Source organism: Sphaeramia orbicularis, chromosome 21 (genome assembly GCF_902148855.1).
Source record: "Sphaeramia orbicularis chromosome 21, fSphaOr1.1, whole genome shotgun sequence".
Taxonomy (NCBI): Eukaryota; Metazoa; Chordata; class Actinopteri; order Kurtiformes; family Apogonidae; genus Sphaeramia; species Sphaeramia orbicularis.
The window spans coordinates 32,223,577-32,244,151 of NC_043977.1; the positions used below are offsets into that span (position 1 = coordinate 32,223,577).

Here is a 20,575-nt window from a genome sequence, read left to right on the forward strand (position 1 = left end):
ATGACAAAGACCATTCCACAGCACAATAATGACATTTTTAACTTTTTGCATATCCTCTTGAGACCTAGCATTGCATTTTTGTCTTCTGTAGGGGACAAGAGTGTCACACCTTTACTTTACTTCATTAAACATCACAAAGGAAATTTCATTAAAAAAAAAAGTATCTGAAAAAAGGCAATGTTTCCAATCAAGAGAATTATTTAATGTAAAAAAACAAAAAAAGCCATAACTTTCACTTCCCTGAGTCTCAGGAGGATGTTTAGAATGTTGCTAATAACACTTAAGTAAGGTTGAAGTGCAGATCTTTTACTTTAAATGCTTTTATTGAATTAATTGTTCTCAATACTTCTTCCACCAATGCACACTAGTCGACTTTTAGGTATAAGTCAATGAGGAAAAGTGTTCTCTGATGGAATGTTGTATGAGTATGTAGTAAAGGATCATAATGTAAGAGTATTAATAAAAGTAACCCTATATAGAGTATTGTTCTATGTCACGGGTGTCAAAAATGCAGCCCGGGGGCCAAAACCGCCCCACCAAAGGTTCCTATCTGGCCCGTGGGATGAATTTGCAAAGTGCAAGTTAGGGCACCAAACTCAAAAATAATATCATAACAACCTATAAATAATGACAACACCATTTTTTCCCCTCTTTGATTTAGTGCAAAAAACATTAAATTACGAAAATGTTTACATTAACAAACCATCCTTTAACAATAAAATGTGAATAACCTGAACAAATATGAACAACCTGAAATGTCTAAAGAAAATTAAGTGCAATTTTAAGAATTTTCTGCCTGTTATTAAATGTTTTGTGCCTTTGTAGATCTGATCTGTAATACATATGTATAAATGATAAGTTGAGGTGGAATATTGATAAAATTGTACTTATATTTCTTAACAAATTTCATTTTTTTCAGGTTATTCACATTCTTTTTGTTTGGATAATTTATAAATGTAAATACTGGCATATTTTAATGTTATTTTTTGCGCTAAAACAATTTGGAGTTGTCATTATTTATTGCCTATCATGCTATTATTGTACTGGTCCGGCCCACTGCAGATTAAATTGGATTGAATGTGGCCCCCGAAAGAAAATGAGTTTGACACCTCTGTTCTATGTAAAATACAAGAACATTTTTGGTCATCTGGATATAGTGAAGCTGTAAAGTTGTCTAACATACTACAGTTGTACATCTTGTGTAAATGTGTCCTACACTGTAAATTCGGAATTTATATTTACTAAAATGCTTTAATTACAAAGCACTTAAATGATTTAAGTTTTATGATGTTACTATAAAATGTTAAGTATATTCTACTAATTTGTAGACATAGCTGAAAGCACGAAAAAGTTTAAGTTGAATGGAATTAAATCACTAAGTTTTAGTCATGACCACACCTTTTTATCTTCGCATTGCATTGTGGGTATTGGGCATGTTGTTGAAAATGTGTTATTTTTATGTGCAGGGGTTCAGCGGGGTTGTGGTGTTAGTGTTAATTTGGATTTAATGTGTGTATGGCAGTGTTTATTGGCCTTTTTGTGTTTGTTTTTGTATTTTTGTAGAGCTGCACCAGGAGTCAGAGCCATAGGAAGAATAATGGCTTTCCTGTTCATCCAGAACTAGTTTTGTACAATTTAATTTTTAATATCATTGTGGTTTGGCAGTGCTGTATGTGCTGGTAAATATCATTGAGGTAATTTCACATCATGTTATGGTATAACAATTCAAATGATTATAAGTATTAAGATCAGCAATTGGACTTAGAGCTCAATTATCTTAAAAAAGATTGTTTAATGAATAATACATTAATCTGGCTGCAATTGAGAAAATTTGTCAGTGTGACCTAAAATGCTGAATTGAATGGTTGGATGGTGGGGTTGATTTTACAACAGATTTAAAGTACAAATAACTTGTCTTTTAGTGTTTTCTACTTAATAGTTTAAGTTCAATACTTTTAACATTAAAGTTGAACTACTTAAACCAATTGATTAGTCGATCATTACTCAAATCATTTAAGTTCAATCACTTGCTTCAAATTAATTGAGTAAACTCTACTTATCTGGGCTTACAGTGTATAGAGTTCTATTACTTATTATTATTATTATTATTATTATTATTATTATTATTATTATTATTATTATTATTATTATTTTTTATTTTTTTTTATTTTTTTTTGCACTACCTTATGCATGTGCTTTATCCTGTTGCTGCATCGACCACTGAATTTCCCCATTGTGGTATCTATCTATCTATCTATCTATCTATCTATCTATCTATCTATCTATCTATCTATCTATCTATCTATCTATCTATCTATCTATCTATCTATCTGCCTGTCATGTGTGTGTGCTGTCAGTAGGGGTCGCTGTGGGCTTCTTGTCTCATTTACTCGTGTTACAAAAGCGCATCCACGTGAGTTTGTAAACACAGGGACAGGGAGCAGAGGGCGGCCATTCTCCCACATCCATGAGGCCCCGGCTCTTTCCCCTGGCATTACTTGCCAGTGTCCTGTTCTTGTGTCGGAGCTACACCCTGAGGAGCTCCGTGTCGTGGGTCGTGTCCTCCAACGACGTGGTGGAGGACGCGGACCTGTCGGAGGAGGTCGCCCCGGCTCTGCTGGTGGACGGCGCGGGGCTGTGGAAGCAGGCGTACCCGTCCTCCAGTGTCCTCGGGGACGGCGTAGAGAGCCCCGGGGAGCTGGTGAAGCCGGAAAACGACGATGTTGCGCAACTGTCCTCTCGTCTGTTTTCGTACCGACTGGAGAAGGTGAAGTCAGGAGGCAGCGGCAGCAGCAGCAGCCCTCCCCCGCACCAGGAGACCGCCAGGACGGCCAGATACATAGCCCACTACAGCGACTGGGGGGTCCTGTCCACCATCTCCACTCAAGACAAGGTAAGGTAGTGGAGTTCAGGGGCCACATACAGTAACATCTGACCTCAAGTGGACCCGACCAGGAAAATAATAGTATAGTAATAATAACTTATCAGCAATGACAACTCCAATTTTTATCTTTGTTTTACTGCAAAAAAAAGTTAAGTTAGAGCACAGGTGTCAAACATGCGGCCCTTTGGATGAATTTGTGAAATGCAAAAATTACACTGATGATATTAAAAATCAGTAGTGTACAGATGAATGTGAACAACTAATGTTGTGTGGATTTGTTACTGGTATTATTTGTTGTAGGTATTATTTGTGCGAACGTGGTATACGATATTTTCTTCATGCTTTCTTTTCTTATATTCATCATTTCATAGGTCTTATGTATTTCATTGTTTTTTTTTTTTTTTTTTCTTTTTTTTTTTTCTGTGTGTGGTTTCGTTTGTTTTGGGTTTTTTTCCCTCTGTCTTCTGCCCAGTTTACTCAGTTCTGGTTGTAGTTATTGTTACCATTATACAGGGTGGGGAAGCAAAATTTACAATATTTTGAGGCAGGGATTGAAAGACAGTGTATGACCAATTAGTTTATTGAAAGTCATGAGAATTTATTTGCCACAAGAAAATTGACATAATAGAAAATGTTTTTATTCTATATGTCCTCCTTCTTTCTCAATAACTGCCTTCACACGCTTCCTGAAACTTGCGCAAGTGTTCCTCAAATATTCGGGTGACAACTTCTCCCATTCTTCTTTAATAGTATCTTCCAGACTTTCTCCTAATAGTTTTGCTCATAGTCATTCTCTTCTTTACATTATAAACAGTCTTTATGGACACTCCAGCTATTTTTGAAATCTCCTTTGGTGTGACGAGTGCATTCAGCAAATCACACACTCTTTGACGTTTGCTTTCCTGATTACTCATATGGGCAAAAGTTTCTGAAAAGGTATGGATAATAGTGTTAGGTATGATTATGACATCAATATATGTTTGGTTTCAAAACAATTGACGTAGTGCCTGCTGAGAAAAAACAACTAAATGTTCATTGTAAATTTTGCTTCCCCACCCTGTAATTGTCTCCATGGTTGTTACTGTTTGTATTGTTGATACTTTCTTGTGAGGGTCTTCGCCACCTTCTTCTCTCTTGTTCTCTCCCCTTCTTCTACCCCCACCCCCCATGTCAGGTCCGGCATCGAAATGTGGTTCAACAAAACTCATAATAAACACAGTAGAATATCAAAGGGTGCTTCATATACTTTATGAAGTTACCCGTGGCAAAGCAAATTTGTTCAGCACCAAAAGGAACCAGACTACCATTCTGCTGTTAGGACCCTGGACAAGACAAGTAGAACAAAAAAAAAAGTAGTGTGAGATACTCCCTGGTAAAATGTCCAAATAAAAGAGGATACACAAGCAAAGGTGTCAGAAAAATGGGCAATGATGACTGGGAGTACAGTTGGTGTCGGCTGCTGCCTTATTGGTACAGACAGCTGCCTGTCAGCCAGCTGAGCCCATAAAGAAAAAAGAAAAAAAAATCAATAGTGTAAAAATAATTTTTATTTCAGGTTCCATACATACATATATAAACCAGTTAGATCTCAATTGGGTCAGACGAGAAAAATACTGTTATAATAACTTATAAATAATGACAAATGCAGATTTTATCTTTGTTTTAGTGTAAAAAAAGAAGTACAATTGCATGAAAATGTTTACATTAACAAACGATCCGTTTACAAAAAATGTGAATAACCTGAAGAAATATGAGAAGCATGAAATGTCTTAAGAAAAGTAAATGCAATTTTATCAATTTTATACCTGTTACTAAATGTTTTGTGTATTTTTAATTGTAATGTAAGTTGTAATGCACATGTGTAAATGATAAACTGAGGCAGAATATTGTTAAAACTGCACTTATTTTTCTTAAGACATTTCAAGTTGTTCACGTTATTCAGATTTTTAAGGAAACGATGTAGATATAAACATTATCATCATGTAATTTTACTTTTTTCACTGGTATTATTTTACTGGTCCGGCCCACTTCAGATCATGTTGGGGTGAATGTGGCCCCTGAACTAAAATGAGTTTGACACCCCTGAGTTAGAGGGTTTATTAATTAATTAATTAATTTTTTTATTCAGTATCTTATTTCTGTTTTATTCAAGATGTGTCATTTCCTCTTTTTATTTTATTTTATTAGTATTGTGATGTAATGCTATTACTGGTTTTCTGTTTTGCCCTGGCTGTGTAGTGGGTGTGAATAGTGCAGTGTTAGCTGTTAAAATGTTCTGTGTTTCTTGTCAAAAGCAAAATCAATAAAAATTTTGATTCTTAAAAAAAAAAAAGTTTATATTTACAAACTACTGAGAATAGCCTGAACATCCATGAACCACCTGATATTTCTTAAGAAAAATTGGTGCAATTTTAACTATATTATGCCTCATCTTATCATTTACACATGTGCATTGCAACTAACAAATCACTGTGGATCTACAAATACAAAAAATATTTAGTAATAGGCACCAGGATTTGCAAAAATACAGCATTTAACTTTATGATTAATACAATTTGTCAAGACTCACTGACACCCTTGACTGTCAGTAGTCACTCTTCCACTGGACATATGCACAAAACTTTACTGATATTTACTAAATGTTGAAAAACAGAAGTGCGTAATTTTGGTTTTTCCATTAAATCACAAATTCAGTGATTTGTTTAGTTATTATCGTGAGATAATCACCACCAAAATTTAATCATTTGTTCCTTGTGCTAGTATCAACATTTCCTGAAAATTTCATGAAAATCCGTCCATAACTTTTTGAGTTATCTTGCCAACAAACAAACACGCAAACACACAAAGCAAAGTGATCACAATACGTCCTGGCGGAGGTAAATAAAAAATGATTCAGTTTCCTGCTCTGTCCACACATACCGTGTCATGTTTCTTTTAAAACTTTTCTTCTTTGCTTGTTGTGACATCTGTCAACATCTGTTTTTTTTTTAATTCATGTGTCTCTAGTTGTGGAAAAAGGTCTTTCCATTGCAGTTTTGTGTGATATACCAATTGCGCTATGGCCAAAAAAACACCTCTTGCCAGAGCAAAAACTTTTAATCGAAAAATGAGAGTTTTGGCAAAATTATCGTTTTTGGTAAATTTTTATGTCAAAGTTATATTCGTGCCATTTTAGGGTCAGTGGAAAAGCAACTACTGTCTTGTGTGTAATTTTTGCACTTCATTCTGTACACTGGATTGAACCCCATGGAGGGCCAGTTTTGGCCCGCAGGCTGTATGTTTGACCCCACTTTAGCTTTAACCGCACAGGTCTAGAAGACAAATGCATCAGAATAAAAGTAGTGAACCTTTACCAGTATGTGAATCACTAATAAATTAAGTAAGTAATAACTTTACTGAATTAAAGTATGTAGGTGTTATCAGCAAAACTTCTAAATATACAAAAAGTAGTAAATACCAGCATTGTGTCTTGAAATGGTTCTTATCGGTGGTTTGCTGTTTCATAAGAGTTTTTGGACTTATTTTACTGCTGTATATAAATGTGCATTGGTGCAACATATGTAATTACAGTGTATTGTATATCTTAAAAACATTGTTCAACCAGCACTTTGATCATTTTTTTCCAAATTCATGTGACCAAAGTATGTGAGATTTAGCACATGAAGCAGATTATATATATATGTATATATGTGTGTGTGTGTGTGTGTGTGTGTGTGTATATATATATATATATATATATATATATATATATATATATATATATATATATATATATAAAAGATAAAAATAGAAAACCAGTACAATCTGATTAATCACTTTCTCAATCATCATAAAACTGCTGTGGGAGGAGTGTTGATGCTTTGGGGTAAAAATAGCACAAAACAAATGTGTTTGGTTCTCAATGTGAGTATTTCTTCATACTGTAGTTTACCATAGAATACTATCGTATTCAGTGGTAAAAGAAATGTTCAGATGCTTTAGTTAAATAAAGCACAATTACCACAGTAAAAATACTGCTTTCAGAAACTTGAATAAAAGTATATAAGCATTAAAGGAAAATGTACCAACAGTATGAGAAGTAAAAGAAGCAGAGGCAGTAAAGAGATCCCTGTCAGTATTTTACTATTTAGTATATGATGTTTTTGGTTCATATTACAATTGCATTAATGTGTATTCTTCTTTCCACTGCTGTAGATGCTTATGATGCTACTTTATATAGGCCATTGTTGTGTAGATTATACAGTAATACATCATATTCTTTAGATCAGGGCTGTCAAACTCATTTTAGTTCAGGGGCCACATTAAGCCAAATTTGATCTGAAGTGGGCTGGACCAGTGAAATAATAACATAACAATGTATAGCCTAAATAATGTCAACTCCAAACTTTTCTCTATGTTTTAGAGTGAAAAAAGTAAACTTATGTGATGAAAATGTTTACATCTACCAACTATCCTTTAAAACAATGTGAATAGCACGAACAAACTGAAATTTCTAAGTGCAATTTTAACAATATTATGTCACAGTTTATCATTCACACATGTAAATTACAACTTACAGATCACAGTGGATCAGCAAATACACAAACCATTTAATAACAGGCAGAATATTGGTAATCATGCACTTCAGACATTTCAAAATGTTCATATTTGTTCAGGTTATTCGTGTTTGATGATAATGAAATGAAATGATAGTTTGTTTTAGTGTAAATACAGTAGAATGACATGAAAATGTGTACATTTACAAAGAGAAAAATTTGGAGTTGTGAGTATTTATAGGTTATTATGATAGTATTTTACTGATCCAACCCACTTGAGATTGAATTGGTGTGTATGTGGAACCTGAACTAAAATGATTAACATAATCAGTGTAATTTTTGTTTGAGACCTCTGCTTTAGATCATCATATGTTTGCAACAACTCCAAAGAGTCAGCCCTGTAAATGTATTTAAGTAAAAAGTATAATATTCACCCCTGGAATGAAACTATATAGATAAAACATAAATGGAAGTGAAGCTTAGTATATTAGTATAGTAATGTTGCACCATTTCTCACATTTTATATTTTTATATCTAAGGAAACAACATTGTTCTTTATATTTTAGATTGATGTTGTGACTGGCCACGATGGATACGATCACCACGTAGCCTTACTTTTAGTTTAATATTATGTGTGATATACATAGAGCTCATTATGTTACACCCTGTAGCTATAAATAACAAATAGATCAGTACATTTTCTTGTTGATATCCTCTTGCACAGATCACAGGTCTCCCCTTTGGCAACATCTTCTCAGTCAGCGATGGATCACTGGACAACAGCACTGGAGTTATTTATTTCTATGTGACTCCAATGGACAACACAGTGTCAGACTTGAAAAGTAACCCGTATGCTTCTCTGACATTCTCAGAGGCTGAGGGCGAATTCTGTAGGTGAGTTTTTACGTGCTTCAGTATATTCATGACTAGATTAACATGACAGGCCCTGGGCTCCCATTCACCCACCAGTCCCTTCACACTGTATGCGGTTTGGGCCATTTTTCTTGGGACTGTTGTCTGTTTTTGTGAGTTTGCACATTCTAGTGTGGGTGCTCTCAGCTTCTTTGTCTTCCCTCCACAGACCAAATGCGCACCTTCATAGATTAATTGACCCTTTTTAACACAGTCTAAAGATAAGGTTATAAAGCACAATAAACACTTTGGCTCTATTCAGGCCTCGCATTAACATGCCTCTGGAGTTATCCAAAGACAAGTGGCCAGCTGCAAGGGCGTCTGTTCAGACCTGATGTGTCTCGAGGGATCATTCATTAACAGCTCATCAACAGACAAAAAAAATAATGTAATCTTTCATTGTAAGTTGAACAGGCTGGTGTAGTAATATTTCTTTGCAAATTCTGTTCATTAAGGTATGTTCAGCCTATTACTCATGGCATGAGGTGACAGCATGGAACAGTCAATACAATTTAAAAATAGATAAAATAACTTAATTACATTGGTATCCTGCATGTTTTAGACTGTAGCCAGCAACATACATCCTTCTTGAATATTTCAGATGTCTTTAAAATATGTTGTGATGACACATATTGAGTTTCACTAACACATAGAATGTCAAAAGGCTGTCTTCAGCATGTCTTAAGATACATTCCTGGTAAGACTATTGAGAAAATGTGAAATGGACCATATCTGAAAGCATCCTGAAGTATCTTCAGAGTGCATTCAGACTTTGCGTCATTGCTGTGCTCATGGGAATGGATTTGTGAAGGTCGGATCATGGCCTTAGAGAGCTTTCTCGTATGAATTTATACTTTAGTAATGATTATTTGCTAACAGTCTTGAATAACCCTAAGCTGTTGACATGCCCCAAGTATACCTTTCTTTTAGGTTTGTAACTTCAAGGGGTCTGGATATTGTTGTCCGAATAAACTGATTGCAAGTTACTTGGATGATCAGACAGAATAGACTATAACTGTGTATAACAATATTTATATGGTCTTATCTTTGAAGGCAAATGGTGTATGATCCTGAGGATCCACGGTGCGCTCGACTCACACTAACGGGAAAGATGGTGGAGGTACCCCCAGAGGAGATCCCATTTGCAAAGGAGGCGATGTTCTCAAGGTCATGCCTGATGCAGATGTATTACAGTGTAGCTTCAGTTGCCTATTAGGTACATCTAGTTAAAGCTAAGGTTAGCTGATAAAAAAAACACACTCTACATTCAAGAGGATTATAACACAGAGGTACAACTAAATTGTATAAAACTAGAATTATTTTAATTTATGGTCAATTTAGAAGCTTTTTTGTGAAATTGAACTGAAACGTATTATGTGAAGTGCAGTTTTTCATATTTGGTCAACCTTATTCATATGATTGAACTTTGTCCGTATCCAACATTATCAAAAAATCAACACTTATTTTAATCTTTAAGGTAGAAAAAGAACAGATGTATTGCTTTGTGCATCTGTAAAGTTAAGCCTAAATAAGGACAGTCCAATTTAACACATGTATCTATATTATTTGTACTTGTTTTTACAGACATCCTGTGATGGCAAAATGGCCAGTGGGTCATAAGTGGTTTTTCATGAAGCTGGAGCTGATCCAGGTCTGGCTGCAGGACTGGATTGGAGGCACATCATTAATTCCGTTGGAGGACTACTTTAAAGCTACACCCTTCTGAGAATATCCTTTCAAATACAGATCAGCTCAGATGTCACCTCAATAAATGATATCCAAAGCTGCATGGTGCAAAGAGATTTTTCAGTGTTTTTCAAATACAGAATTAATATGCTCCTCTCTTAACTTGGCTTTTTAACCAAACTCAGCTATACACTGTGTGATATGAGAATGTATTTAGAGAATTGTTTGACATATCATGTACTTTATCCCTTTGGGTTAAAACGTGTACTGTCTGATTAATAAATGAATGTTTCTGGAGCACTTGGAAGGATTTCTTCTTTAGTGGGCAAACTTGATCTGATGATGAGGACGTATTTTATCCTTTATATTTTATTTTTAACGTTATCTGTAAAGAAGTGTCCTGCTTGTTCGGACACCTGATCAAAAAGATACAAGCCTTCATATCCACTAGATGGCAGACTGTATTTACTAGATTAGAAATCAGTGGCTTGGTCAAAGTTTGGTTCTGCAAAGGCTTCAGCTCTTCTGATTTTAAACCACCACAGAGCCATGTTTTTAATTTCAAATAATCTCAGATGTGCATAGAGCTCACTATGCTACACCCTTTAACTATGCTCTAACAACTGGATCACTGCATTTTCTTGTTACATCATATCCTCAATCTTATTAGATTAAAAATAAGGATTTTTTTTTCCTCTTCAAAAACACAAGTCACTTAACAGTTTGGTCTGCTAGACCTAAATATAACATTGAAAACATGTCATAAAGCATATCCAGTTTTTCTAGATAAATATATTTCCTGCAAAATTGATCCATAAAGTATAATTTATCTGATCTACACTACCAGTCAAAAGTTTGGACTCGCCTTCTCATTTATATGGAATGAGATGGACCATAGATGACCAACAAGTGCTCAGCATCACTAAGAAGTCCTTCAAGACTTTTGGAAAACATTTCAGGTGACAACCTCATGAAGCTCACTGAGAGAATGCCAAGAATGTGCAAAGCAGTAATAAAAGCAAAATGTGGCTATTTTGAAGAATCTAATATTTAAAATATGCTTTGAGTTATGTCACACTTTTTTTATGTGTTCATTCATAGTTTTGATGCATTCAGTGAGAATCTACAATGTAAATAGTTATGAAAACAAAAAAAAAAAACAGGTGTGTCCAAACTTTTGACTGGTAGTGTATGCCCAATTTATTTAACATTTTGGAAAGATCTTGTGAATAATGAATGAGATATATGTTATGAAGACAATTATTACTGTGATATTGTTAGTTGAGTATTCATAGAGCTATTTTTCCTTGTTTAGCTTTGCAATTTAATGTTATTTGAATATATTTGTAACAAAAAAAGTGCATGTCACCAGTTAAATATGTTTACAAGTGTGTGTGTGTGTGTGTGTGTGTGTGTGTGTGTGTAGCTAAAGGAGTCTGGTATGAACTGGTATGGCCGCTGGGTAAATAAGTCCACTGGGCTGGAGGGCGCAACAGGAAGCATTTTATCAGCAGGAAAGCAGGGAGAACAGACTCTGAAAGACCTGTAGATTGTGTCCCAATCGATAAAGCTAGAGTTTCGGTGCTTGTCTTTTAATTGCTTTACTTTGAAGGACCCGGAAGAGCCCCTTATTGCTACACTTTCGCTGACACGGCAGGTGGACGCAGCTGGTTAGTTCACGAAAAGCGTCGCGGCTAATAATGTGCACTTTTTAAGGCCAGGAGCTAACTGATACTCGGAAAGTATGCTAACTTAAGCGGTCCGGTATGAAAACTCCCCCTCCGTGGGAAACAGCGATACAAGTCATTTCTATTCTCCTCACTGGCCGCTATTGTTTTAGTTAATCTGCAGTGGGTTTTTTTTATGGGCTCGACGGATTTTAACTTCGTTTTAGCTTAGTAGCTAACTAACCGTACTTGCTAACCGCGTCACAAGCTAGCAAGTGAACTCAGCAGCATGCGCGCTAAAAGTTAACAGTAGCACTGAGAGGTTGTAGTCATTTCATCTAAGGTTAAACCCAGGCGTTATTCATCTGTTGCCAGCTTGGGTTGATTCAACGTGATTTGGGGCGTCGCCTTTCGGGCACCGTCAGAGAGCAAACAGCCTATCCCGGAGGATCCACCGTCACACACTCGAAATGCTTGCTTTTTGTAACTTGTAGCCAACGTCTGGCCTTAAAAACACACTATGGATCGTGTCGTCTGCCAGTTAGTTTTATCTCAAGCTACAATGTGAGCTGTCTGGACAAGAAAGGCATTTGACTCGTGACCTATCGCTGTAGGACGGTACGGGAGAAGAAGCTCCAGCCCTCCAAAAAAAAAAAAAAAAAAAAAAAAAAAAAAAACGAGCAGAAAAGACGCACCGAGACCGAGTCCTGCCTGCACCCGAGTCCGTGATCGCCGTCCACTTAACGGTTTAACGCCTCCCGTATGCATGCGTCTACGCCCATCTTAACATCCTGAAAGCAGAGTCGGATCGAGGGAGGGAGGGAGGCAACGGCAGCAGCTCCGGGGTCCCCTACACTCAGCCGAGGAGAGGCATCGCTGAAATGAGATGAGGCTCAGAAATGGAACTGTGGCCACCGCGATCATTTTCTTCACGTCTTTCCTCAGCCTGTCCTGGTACACAGCGTGGCAGAATGGCAAAGGTACGTTGGGATTTTTTTTTTATTCAGCACGATTATTACATAGATATAAGTGATTGGCTTTTAGGATCGACAGTTATGAGGCCTGGGTAACAAGCTGACGTTGGTCCACCACCACCACCAACCACCACTACCAGCAGCAGCAGCAGCATGTCGTAGGACAGCAGGTGTTGCCGTACAACACTATTCAGCTGCTCGGTATTCACTGGCAGCATGTCATTTGCCTACATTTTCCTTGTGCCCCATGCAAGTGTTTCTGTCTATAAGCAACCTTTCTAAATCGCATTATATTGAAAGATTTCCATTGTTACGTGTGCTTCTTCACTGTTTGACAGCATGAGCAGTCATCTCTTTTACCACAGCTAACTGTTCTGATCCGCTTAATCCGAGTAACATATAAAAAGGTGGTTTGTTAAAGCACGAGGAAGCAGCGTTTGACACACGTCTACTGCCATTTCCTTTTTGTAGATGTCTTAAAGATAGACATTAGGTGTCACATCTGTCTAGGTTGAAGGGCTGGTTTCACTAGGGACTGGTTTCAAGGGATTTAGACCGCCCCTAGCTTTTTTAAATTCCAGAAAGTTAGCAACTCTACTCACAGGCTAACTAAAATCCAGTGTTACCATGGTAACAGGCCATTAAACTAACCAGAGATACAAATTAGCAAATAATAGAAACATAAATTGTGGTTTAATAATACTGAATTGTAAGGAAAGAGAAATGAGAAGAGAAAATATTTCTAGAAAGTAAAACAACTAGACCTGTGCAATCAATCAAATGTCACTGTCAGCCCATACATTTCTGTAATCACAAAAGGCTGTGCTTGTCCACTGTGTGTTAGGTGATATTTTGGATTCACTGTACCTCTGTAGCTGGAGGTTCTGGGTAAAACATACAGAATGAGAGTTGCGGCATTAAAAAAAAGGTTACTCAAAAGTTTTTCTTTTTTTTTGGTTCAAGTTTTTCAAAAAGCATATCTTAAGTGCTCAGTAATCAGTGCATTTTCATTGATACTCAAACAAATAGAATCATCACCATCACTCCACTCCCATCAGTAATTTCGTTGTGATTATTTTTTATGTATATCTTGCAGGAAATGTGAGGAGACTGTTTATTTTTATTTATGTTTTTTAGTCAAAAGTAAAAAAAATAATGACCCATGCTTACCCTGCCACATTCACTTTTGCTACAGTTTAAAATTAGTAGGAATACTTTTCTCACCGAAGTATCTTGTAAAGCCTTACTGAATCTTCTGCTGTAAACTGAGCTGAGTGGATTGAAGCCATGATTTTTTGTTTGAGAAATGTATTAATTTACCCTAATCAGAAGCAAATTAGTCCTACTTAAGATAGTGAAGTATTATACAGCTTTCTGCAACAGAATTCTGCCTGTTACTTATATCCAAGTTGGGGCCTATCTTTGAGAAACCGGCCCCTGGTTATACTCACCAGTTGCAGTGAGTGCTCAGTTGCTGGGGTTAACCGTTGTCTGTGTGGGGAGGGTTATAAGCCTTAGTCACTTGTTATCAGCAGAGTGTAAATAATTGCAGCCTTTAGATAAATTTCAAGCTAAGGCTTCATGTGATGATTTCTGTGCTGCTTATCAGCTTGATTAAATAGTTTTGCTGTAAATGGGAACTGTCCAGCAAGTACGGCCACAAGAACATGCTGAGGGTGCTCCATGTTGTGTTGAAAAGTGCATGTGTGATAAACAAAGGTCACCTGTGGATGCCCTCTGTTCCGACTGCTGACCTGTTGATATTAAGCTTCGGACCTGTATGGAGTGCAGGGATATTGAAAACAAGCGTATCTGCCATAACTGATAAACATAGATAGTTGCTTTTCTTTCCTTTAGAAAGAAATACTTTTTTTTTCTCTGCAGATGGTCAGACTTGATAGTCATCATCTTGAGCAAATTCCCATAGTGAAACACTGAATGAGCTTAGGAAAAACCTTTACAAACTTAAAAATGTGTACTGAAATACATACATAGTGTTGACTGAAAGAGATAATTCACTGAAGTATATGCATTTGACATGCGCTTCAACCTTTAAATCTTGGATTAAGTAGAAGTACTTAGTAATTATTATAAAAAGATATTTTCAAGGACTGTCAATGAGTAATGCAATATTTAAGCTGCTCTTTGAGAAGGAAATGTGTGGACCTGCACCATGAACAGAGAGCTTAACGCATTTCCACTTGAGGAAATACAAGCAAACAGACAAAACATATGCAAATGAAATAAACATAATTACCATTTTGCGTGCTTGCTTACTATTAAAAAGTGAATCTGACAAAAAAAATAAATGTCTCACAAATACAGAAAACACAGAAACTTACAATTGGCACAAGTCTTCTAAGTTCTACACAAAAACATTACTTATAAACAGTATAATAATTTCTGGAGAATGCTAGAGATTGATTGATTTAAGACATGAGTAATTAGAAAAGGTCTTTTATTTGAGTAGCTGTTTAACCAATGTCTCCATTGTATTATTGATTTACTATTATATCACAGCTTTCAGATCAGTTTTATCTTATAACAGCTTAATAATTTATCATCATCATAACTGCTTTCAGATCAAATCCAAATAAGCTATTTGACTTGCACATCAGGTTTTACTGTTTCTAGGTTTTACTCTGACAACATAGAAAACAGAAGACAGTAAGAGGAATGATAAGTCCAATTTTTCTATCACTTCCCTTTCATTGGATTCTATCATCAGTTTGATTTCTTTCTTCTCACATGTGTTGCTTTACTTGATCAATAATAACTTTTATTTATGTAGCACCATTTAAAAACAACAGGAGACATGAAACATAATGCAACAATAGTAAATGTAGAATCATGAAACCAAACAAATGCAAGACAGAGTGAGATGATGGAGTAAATAACAAGAGAGAAGACACAAGATGCCCAGGGAACTGAGGAAGTCAAAATGACATTTAAATAAATACAAATAAAAGAATGGGGATAGTAAAAGTTGAAATCTTTTGAAAATGAAGCGATAAAAGCTGAGGTCATGTAAGACAACCAACAACAATAGAGCAATAAAATGGAAAACCAAAAAGCATGACATCACATGCCTGTAAAAATGGGTTTTACAAAATAATTTAACAGAGGCAGCTGATTAAGGGAGACTTATCCTCTAGTGCAGGGAGTTCCTAAGCTGTGGCACTCAGACAGAAAAAGCACGATCAACTTAAACCTCAACATTGGAACAGTCACAGGAGTCACACCCTGATTGTGTATTCTCAAACTGCTGAAAAGCTCACCTAGCGACCACTTGGCCACTAAACATTTAACATCACAATAATATATACAGAAAAAAACACTGTGCTTCATTGTTTAAGTCCATTTTATTTTAAGCAGATCTCCAAAATTGTTCATTTTTTGGGCGTTAACAGCCATGTTTAGTGACAGAGAATCCTTTTGTGGCCTTTAGTTGAAGTTATAGTATTGATTAATACTTTTAAGTCTGGTCAGCATTAGTTTGTATTGTCATAATACCGAAAAACTTAGGCCATCATTCCAGATATCATTAGGTATTGGCTGCGTACTTGTATTCCTTTGGCAGGCTCTTTCTTGCTTTTTGTTACAGAGATCACATTTTGGTATTATGGTGGGGGAGGTGTGGACAAATAAAGATGAAAGGGAGTCAGATAGACAGTATCATGATGTTTCAGATGTCCAAATCACACTCACACTCACACACTCTCTCTCTCTCTCACTCTCTCACACACACACACACACACACACACACACACACACACACACACACACACACACACACACACACACACACACACACACACCCTCTCCCCTATACTTTGAGAAGATCATTTTGTCACTTCAGATTTCCTGAAATTAAACCTGGGTTGGCTCCTGGCCACCCTGGGTCTGTGTTGTTTCTTGTTGCTTCTAATCTCACATTAGATGTTTCATGTAGCTTTTCTTTGTTCCTTCATGACAACTTGTATGTCCTTCATCTTTTCTTCCTGTATTTATAGATAGCATCTCTTCTTTAAGCTGTCCAGTGTGGGTGTTCAGAAAACACTTGGCTGTAGGCAGTCTGAAAAAGATGGGTTTCAGAAGTTGCTTGAGTAGTTTTACACAGGACACATGTTGTGTGTATATGTACATGCACATGACTGTGTTTTGTAGCTGTTGTAGCCAGGAGACAAAGTGAGTGATTGTTCAGTGGGTAGTGAAGTGGAGAGGTAATCATTGGCAAAGTTTTATTTTTATTTTTTGGCTAATCCTCTGCTTCCGACAGCCTGTCTTGTTCCTGGTCACTTGACTGCTGTGAATGAGAGCTTTGCCAGTCAGCTGTCCAAACACTCTGTGCTGAATGACTCTTCAGAATGTGTACTTCTCTGTCAGAATCTGCCTCATCCGCAGTGAGGGACTGCTCTCTACTATCTCTATGGTTGGATCTTAGTTAGACCTCTACGTTGCTGACTAGCAGCAGAAATAACAGTAATAACATGTGCACCAGGGATGGAGGTGGGACAAGTATAGATGTTTGAATATAGTGCTACAGTTCCTTCTCCTATAATGTCATGGACTCAGCGACAGCAAGCATCACTGTTTTGCATGTAGTGACGCTCTACATTAATATCCTAAAATAAGCTAAGTAGCTAACATTTGCATACCATAGCATAAAGTCCTGTCATCGTCCTCATGAGAAGTCAATGAGATGTAATCGTAGTATCCCACCACAAGTTGCTGTAAATATGTTTGTTACTTTAACTGTATTCGTTTCAGCCATACTTAAATGACTAAAATTTAACAGGTCCCAAGGAAATAAACATCTTTTTTATTTAAGAGAGCATTTGTTTCTAAGTCAGCCTTAGTTAGTTATTTAAATGTTTCATTTAGGGAATGTAACTGAAGTCAACATCTTTTATTAAAGAGATGAGAGCAGACTACATATGTACAATAGCCCATTAAGACATCTCCCAAAGCACTCCTTACACACAGACACAAGTACATTTGTAAATATTACAAAAATTCCCAGAAAGACAAATTTAAAATCCTTGCAAAAGAATGTGTTTAAGACTTAGTTTTGCAGTTCATTTCAGTTTGAAACATGGCAACTGGAGACTAGTCCTTTCAAAGTCTGTATTGTTATGAGGGATTCGCCATACCTTCTGATGATGTCACGATAGAAACAGTAAGTCTTTAGCCACAACTAAGGATCAAATGTTTCCCTACCATTGTAAGGCTCAGACACAGCACCCAAGCCATTCTGGACAGCACCTAAACCAAATGCACATCAAATCAATGTGTGGAGCATCTGTCATGTCAATAAAACTAAAGGGACTATTCTCAGATGTAATGATGGAGGTTGGTCTAAAGCACTTCAGCAAGTTTGTTTTTGAGGTTTTAATATTTTCATAGATTACTGTTCTTTTTTTTTTTTTGTTTTGTTTTTTTTTTTCCCCCAAAAAACTTGTTTTATTGAAAACTTTTATTGAAAAAACTCCTGCCACAGGACCTTGTAATTTCACAACTACGGAAAATGCAAAAAGCCAAGCAGGACCCAAGCCCTATGATAACCAAAGGAAAATAATACTGAGGATGATGAGAATCTTGACAGTTTTGGCACCAAAACCTTACAGATGAAAACAGATTTGCACTGGCCTTGTAGATACTATGTTAATTAAAATCTCAGTATTTCTTCAACTCAAAGTGTAGCTAATAATGATGGCCAGTGGCACCAGCTGTATCATACGGGATGCCACTACAGTGTGGATTGTAGAAATATTTTTCTTTTGTTGAAGGGGAGAAACTAACTCTGCCACAATCCTAGTTGGAACATGTAGAATTATCCTTCAGTTAGAGTTACAGTGTTGTTTTCTGGTTGTCCGTCTGTTCCATTCTCAAGACTGTGATATTTTAGGAATGCCTTGAGGGAATTTCTTCAAATTTGTTACAAACATCTACTTCACTCAAGAATGCCTGTGCTAATTATGAAACAATTTCACCCTGATGTATGGTAAAAAGTGATAACAAGATAACGTCTTATGGTCTGTGTGGTTGAAGGTCAGCTTCATTATAATACAATAATTTATTCAGCCAATGCATTAATTAAATTAAAAAAAATTGGAAAAGGCAATGCATATCTCACTGGAATCAGACATGTCGATACAGTGAGAACTTTACATTACAATTATAAGTATTCATTTCATTTATTATGAGTCTGGAAAGACACAGGTGTAAAGTGAAACTTGGTTGGCAAGGGCAGTAATTCTACTTGCACTATTGTTTGTTTTAGTTTGGTTTCTCAAGTACCGTTTTCAATGGTGCAGGTGTTTACATGTATGTTTTCAGCAGGTTTACTTAAAGCACATGAAACTTCCCCTTTGCTTCCCTTGAACCCACATGTTCTCCTTCCTTATTGTTTGGAGGCATGGTTTTCTTCCATCATCACATCACTCCTAACACAATAGGCCAAAAATAGCACAAGTGATTGCATTAAAGGGACAGGGATGGAGCTAGGCCACATCTCTTGATTTATTAGGTAGAGTGGAAGAAAATAACATGCCCTGTGTATCCTCCTACTGCCTAGTTATTATGTGTATACATTGAGTGTGTGTATATGTGAGTGTGTGCACTCTGAGGTAGGGCAGACTGCCAGGCAAATCCTAAGTGGCTTGGAAGGAGGAAGAGAGTAGAAAGACCAGAACTTAAGAGAGAGGATGAGAAGGGCCTGAGGTTGGCTTTTTGATGGAGAGAAAAAGATGAGAATGCTGACATGGCAGAGGCAGTGGGATAAGTTCCTTTTTTTGTTTTTCTTCCCTGCTTAGTCACACACACACACATGCTCGATTATACACATCCCCTTAACACACATGCTTTGCTGTCATAAACAGGAATAGGCGTCTTCACTTGTAAGTGACTCAATAATGATCGTCATTTCCCCTCTCATGGTTTTTCTCACTTCCTGCCGTCTAGTCTACCATTCATTCATTTATTTATTCACTCATTCATGTTCGTTCTTTGACTTTGGACAATTTTTTCAGACAACACACCATTTCTCCTTAATGCTGCTGAGAAGATGCGATAGTTTGTAAGGATACCACGGTTTTCTTGTGGTGAATCTGAGGCCGAAGGTAGTGCTGAGCTATATGAATTGGTACCTGTGGGTAGCTTGCGTGTATATACTAATATTACATTGTCTGTGCATCTGGACATGTAGCTGTGCTCAAAGCAAGTATTCACCAAAAAGGAACAAATTAACAAATAAGACTGAAGGCAGATTTTTGGCTGGTTTCTTAAAGCTGCCTCTCAACTAGAAACGCACCAAATGGATACAGTTGTCAGATTTTGGGCCAATGCTAAACCAGAAAGATGGATCAGGTGGCAGCTTGTATTGGAAAATGTTTAGAATTCAAAGAAACTTTCTGAATTTTTAATTTTTTTTAGTTAGCATGAGGTGGTTTTCACTTTTTTTGGCTAAAGAGTAAATGCACATAGAGGTAATGAAATCCTAATTTTTTGGTGAATAAATAATGAAATAGCGAACATTTCATTCATATGATCCATGTGCTGTGTCTTTCCACATCTTCAGATAAAGAGTTAGGAAACTATGTTCTTCCACTGTCTCATCCACAATAAAGACATTGCAGCCATTTTAGATGGAAAAACTACCTCAGAAAGCTCTGCACCTTCTACGCTGTTTGGAACATCAATGTGTAATGTAGCCTATAGCACCAACTTACTGGTAACACAACAAAGCTGAGGTTATTTGCTCCTAACCAGTCTCTCTCTTTTTTTTTTTTTTTTTTTTGTTAAAAGCTTGCTTCAAATTCGCTTGACGTTTATGGAAACACAGCTCCAATCTGTAAATCTAGTCAGTTTAGTTCTATGTTATTACCTCCGCCAAGGAGGTTATGTTTTTGCCAGGGT

The 20,575-nt window shown here is 36.6% G+C and overlaps 2 protein-coding genes across 2 annotated transcripts in view; both read left to right on the forward strand.

Annotated features, from left to right (window-relative positions):
• The first annotated feature begins 2,409 nt into the window (after positions 1–2,409).
• creg2 (cellular repressor of E1A-stimulated genes 2) lies at positions 2,410–10,315 on the forward strand. Its single transcript, XM_030124995.1, has 4 exons — positions 2,410–2,893; positions 8,144–8,313; positions 9,385–9,498; positions 9,916–10,315. The coding sequence occupies exons 1-4, from the start codon at positions 2,468–2,470 to the stop codon at positions 10,055–10,057; spliced, it is 852 nt and encodes a 283-aa protein (XP_029980855.1). The 5' UTR covers positions 2,410–2,467; the 3' UTR covers positions 10,058–10,315.
• A 1,211-nt stretch (positions 10,316–11,526) lies between these two features.
• mgat4a (alpha-1,3-mannosyl-glycoprotein 4-beta-N-acetylglucosaminyltransferase A) overlaps positions 11,527–20,575 on the forward strand; it is a 36,851-nt gene continuing 27,802 nt past the window's right edge. The window contains exon 1 of the mRNA XM_030124994.1: positions 11,527–12,664. Coding sequence (XP_029980854.1) covers positions 12,571–12,664 — 94 coding nt within the window. The 5' untranslated portion in view covers positions 11,527–12,570. The remainder of the gene's footprint in view (positions 12,665–20,575) is intronic.